The following is a 5,270-nucleotide window of genomic DNA, read 5'->3' on the forward strand; positions in this document are numbered from 1 at the left end:
CAAAAGGGACTTGCATCAACTCACTGGATTATAACAGTAAATTACAAATTTACAGCGGAGGTTGGGCAGAGGGAAAAGTGCTAGAATAGTCTCCTATAAGATAAATGGAGGGTGGCAGTTTTCTTCCAGGGAGGGAGATATAATTAGTTTAGCCCAGTAGCTCTCAACCGTTTTAAACTCAAGGCCCCTCTCATTAGACTCAAGGCACTCCTTGGAAAATGCCAGTTCTTAGTTCTTACTTGCTTTTTGACTCGAGACAACTAATAGAGCAATTTATTCTGCTGAAAAGAACTCAAAAAAGGACTACAACAGGTCAGAACATCTCTAATGCTATGAATTCCCATTTGACACCTCTGGGAATATTGTGTGAAATACGGTTGCACACATAACAGTGCTAACATTGTGTGGCACCCTGAGGCTCTGCGGAAAGACTCTAAAGACATCCCAGACTGCTACAACACCCATCTCACTTGAGAATCACTGATTTAGCCAAAGGCAGCAGTACTTCAAAATGAAACAAAAAACAAACAAACAAAACACACACAACAAAACAAAAAAATCCCCAAACCAGCACAGTACATTATTTTAACCTACAAAGATGATGCTTATAATTAAGCATAAGAGGGAGTAAAAAATGAGTCTTACTTTTCAACACCCCCAGACATGCAAATGTACAACAACACTGATGTACAATAACTCCTAACGTTTTCTAACCTATCATTAGTAAAAATGGCATCCCTCACAGCTCACCTCCAAGAGCAGCAAAACTTGGGTCAATGTGTAAAGGATTCCAGTCCCCACTGAGTCGATACAAAGCAGCCTGTAGAAACAGAACAAGAAAAAATTAATGAGGGTTGGTAAAACCAGCAGGAGCCACGTGCTGCTTATGTGTGTGGCAGGAATTCATCATAATCCACTTAGCTGGTGCTCTGGTAATGCACTCTACAATAAACAAGGTAAAATAGAAATTAAATGTTATTTTCAAACACCTGCCAGCAGATAGAAACAATTGTCAAATATGCAGGGAAGTGTGCCAAGAACTGCATCTGGACTTGCTACATGATTGAACAATATAGCTGCTGGGAAAAAAAAACGAAAAACAAGGGGTAGGGAGAAGTGGGGAGGGGGAAAAGCTTATGACACTGACACAATCAAATTATATCAGACTTGACAGAGATAAAGCAAAATATTTCCTAGAACGTTTCATTAAAAGTTAAATGATGTCACCTTTGAATAAAAAGGAATTAAGTGGTACCTTTTTCCACAACGAAGGGAATGAACATGCATATTCTGGCAGCACCATTTTACAACTGCAATTTTTTTTCTTTAAGATCACCATTGCATTCTTTCAGCATAAAGGATGTTATAGGCATAAGGTTAGCCACATCTTGCTTACAAAGTTAAGTTGTTTACCAGATTATAAAATGTTTCCCATAAGGGGGACATGGGTACCCAAGGCAGATATTTTAAAAAAGGGCAACAGGTAAAAGCAGGTCAGTTGAAAAAAAATTGTTCTGAGGTACAACTCTTCAGAAGAAGAGAGAGTACAGGCAATTTACATTTAATCGACTCCACACTGTGTGTAAAACATGAAAGTGGAACAAATTGAAAGACATGGAAATGGGAAAGCCTGATGGTGATGGAATTATTTAGATCAGTCAAGACTAGTCTAAGACTTTGGCTGCTGTGCACCACTGCTTATGACCCACCCCTGCTTCAGGCTGCACCCCCGCATTCCCTGGCAAATCAGCAGGTGATGTGAAGGGGGTAGATAGAAAAAGAAAGGAGTCAGGACCTTGGGATGCCCCCTGCCCCCTGCTGAAACAGAGAGAATAAAACAACGTAGCAGGCAACAGAACCTGGGGAACACCTCTTATTGCTGTGGCTAGAGCCTGCTGACCTGCTATGGATGGGCCAGATCTGACCCATGGGCCACAGTTTGCTGACTCCTGGGCTAGATGAATGGACAGTATGATGGCAAAGTAAGTGCTCAGAAATGTTAGGTTACGCTTTAGAAGAAACAATTGTAACTGCATTTACATATTGCCAGGTTCTCAATTACCATAGCAGGGATAACAGAGTGAACCTCTAGGGCTGATGGCATACATATGGTCTACTCCAGAATACATGACTGGTTAATTCCTTTTGCCTTAAATCTATATCATCATTCAGGGATCAGGAAATAAATAAATACAATTAAATACAATAAAATTAAACAAAACGTATTTTGGCTCAGACCACTTACTATATTAAGTTCTGGTCACAAAGAAAGAAGGACTCTGACAGAAGTTACAATAAGCATGGAAAGACTTCCACATGGAAAGAATACAGCTGCCTACTAGAGAAGAGGGATTAGGAGAGACATGAGTATACAAAGCAAAGAATGGTGTACAGAAAAAGGAAAACCAAGTAGCATTCCTCTAAAACTCCTCACACAATATAAGAAAGCTCCACTCAATTATACTTAAAAGGAACAATTTTTAAACTGAGAAGTAAAACACTTTATAAAATACATTACTGTCACTGGAATTCAGTGCCCCAAGTACTATTCAGGCCAAGACACTGGGAGAATTTCCAAAAAGTGATAGGCATTTATTTGAGTAAGGAAAACATCAGTTGGGTGAAAAGGCAGCAAAGTTTTCATTAAATGACATCAATTTGTCATTTTTGATAACTGACAAGGATAATAAAGAATCTGCCTTTTGGGGAAACTTATTACATAGATGTGTACACTACAGGGTTTCTTGTACCCAATGTGAAGTAAAGAATAATAGGCACACAGAGATGACCTGTCCCAATTTGACACAGATATTATTAGCTTTGAATAATGTGCTGTATTAGTATTAATAAAACTTAGGTCGCATGCTGTAAGGTCCATTTCATTCCTGCATAGTCACCAAACAACCAAGTATTTATTTGTGCCTCAATTTGTTGAGGAAATCTTGAAAGATATTACACTGTTGCTATAGAGAAGGGTCCAGAAATACCTAATATCCAAAGGTGCGCTTAACCATTACAATTAGCATCAGCTAACCTGTAGGGATGTTAGCTCATTGTTAACTTAGCACATGCTAGGGGCAGTGGCATGTTCAGGGTTAATGCCCCAAGTAACATGCACAGCTCAGAGTTGCCATGGGAGGGCTGGCAAGCAGGGGAGTGGCTAGGACCTGACAAGTCTGCTCCCAGCCTGCCAACTCTCTAGCAGCAACACCATCCATTCCCCGCCCCCACCCCAGCACTGCACAGCATATACATACACACAAGGCACATATACACAGCCCTCAGCACCCTCCTCCAACCCCTGGCCCCGAGACTTGCCTTTGGCCACCGCCTAGCACAGGGGTGGGTAAAATGGCAGATCCGGCTGGTGGCCAGACTTCATTTCCTAGCAGCCTCTGCCCGTGTGGCTGGGGCCGGGGTTTCCACGGAGACTGGCCCCAGCAGTGCTGGCAGGGTGTCCGGCAGAGCTCGGATCTTGCAGAGATAACAGCATGGTCTGGAGCCGGAGTAGAGGCACAATCTGCAGCCTGCATGTTCTAGGCAGGGGATCGCAGCTCTGCCCTGGCTTTGGACCGTGCTGTCACTGCTGCAAGATCACAGCCCGGCCCCAGAGCAGCTCCCCGCCTTGCTGCGCACCCTGCCAGCACTGCTGGGGCCAATCTCCACAGAAACCCCGGCCCCGCGCTATCACAGTGCAGCTGCTGCTGAGGTCTCCATGGAAACCGGCCCCAGCCAAACAGGCAGGACAGCTGGGAAATAGAGTCCACTACCAGCCAGATCTTTGCCTGCCCCTGGCCTAGCAGCACAACCAGGACTTGGGAATAGCAGTAGGGGAGGAGCTGCCCCCGACTGCACAGGGCTGCATGGAGCCTAGCAGTATGCAGAGAGACCCCATCACCACTTGGCAGCTGTCAGAAGAGTACTATGAATGCACCCACCCACCCCTGCCACTGCTTGTGTGTGTTGTGCTGTTCAACACAAATGAATCTGAACTATAAAGCAGGAACTATATAGCATCAATATTTACAGAATGTACTACTTTATAGTGTTTTACCACTACTGAACAAATGAAGATAATGCTATTTTTCCTTTAACTGAATACTAATGCTGTCTAAACCCCAACACCAAGTCATATCACATACCTGATCTTGTCTTTTTATGGGACATGAGTTAGGATGCTGTTCAGAATTGGATTGGGCCCTTGAAACCCTGGGAGTATCTGCCTGCACTCTCCCACCATACGCAAATAGACATCATCTGCGAGAAGGTGGCACAAACTATTACTAGGTATGGTCTGGGGTGTAGGTTGTAGCCATGTTGGTCTAAGGATATAGGCAAGCAAGGTTCTTTGGGTGAATCTGATATATTTTATTAGACCAACTTAAATAGTTGGAAAAAACATTTTCAAGAGGTCAGGGGTCACATAACTAATTATGCGACCCACAAGCACTTAATTTTTTTCCCCAACTATTTAAGCTGGTCTAATAAAATATATCAGATTCACCCAAAGAACCTTGTCTGCCTAGGTATGGTCTAGCATTTGTGGCATAACAAAGAGCTACAATATCTGTTTGTGTGGCTTTTGTGCCGCCATAAATATTTTCATGGGAACACAACAACCATGTCTATTTGCAGCCACAGCTCTAGGGCAGCAACTTTGAAAGAAGGTTTTGGTTTTTTTTTTAAATAAGGGCAGTCTGTGACCTCAGTCCCATTAACAGTATCTGAAGAAAACAGTCATCCAGGGAGTTCTCAAAAAAAGATTATTCTTCCATATTATTCAAGAGTTTTCCTTCAGAAGAAATTAAAAGCTAATAGCAAAAAAAGAAAGAAGAAAAAAAGACAGACACGAAAAACAACTTTAATCCTAACAAAAATTCTCTGAATATGGCCTATGCCAGGGGTCAACAATCTTTTGCCAGCACAGACCACACGTCTTTACATTCAGAGTGAACAGCTGCCTGATCTTACCCTTGCCACTGATCCCCATCCCCTCTGCAATGGGGCTAAACCCAGATGCAGACGAGCAGCAGGGTGTGTAGCAGTTATGGAGCTTTTCAAGAGGAAGTTAGGTACTTGGCTGGGATGGTTTTGTAAGGGATGATCTTGCTCTGGTCAGGAAGTTGGACTACAGGACTTCATGAAGTTCCTTTTCAGCCCTACTTTATGATCTTATGATTCTTTATGCTGTGTTCCAACAAAAGCATCAGGAAGCAGTTAAAAATAGCAAAGTTCAGAAAATTAAATTCATTCAATGGATTTAAAATCCA

At 42.7% G+C, this 5,270-nt stretch overlaps 1 protein-coding gene across 1 annotated transcript in view; it reads right to left on the reverse strand.

Moving 5' to 3' along the window:
* The window catches only part of HSD17B4 (hydroxysteroid 17-beta dehydrogenase 4), a 124,676-nt gene that overhangs the window by 39,355 nt on the left and 80,051 nt on the right, over positions 1 to 5,270 (reverse strand). The window contains exon 18 of the mRNA XM_006033942.3: positions 751 to 820. Within this exon, the coding sequence (XP_006034004.1) occupies positions 751 to 820 (70 nt within the window). The remainder of the gene's footprint in view (positions 1 to 750; positions 821 to 5,270) is intronic.

This window comes from Alligator sinensis, unplaced genomic scaffold (assembly GCF_000455745.1).
Source record: "Alligator sinensis unplaced genomic scaffold, ASM45574v1 scaffold418_2, whole genome shotgun sequence".
Lineage (NCBI taxonomy): Eukaryota > Metazoa > Chordata > Crocodylia > Alligatoridae > Alligator > Alligator sinensis.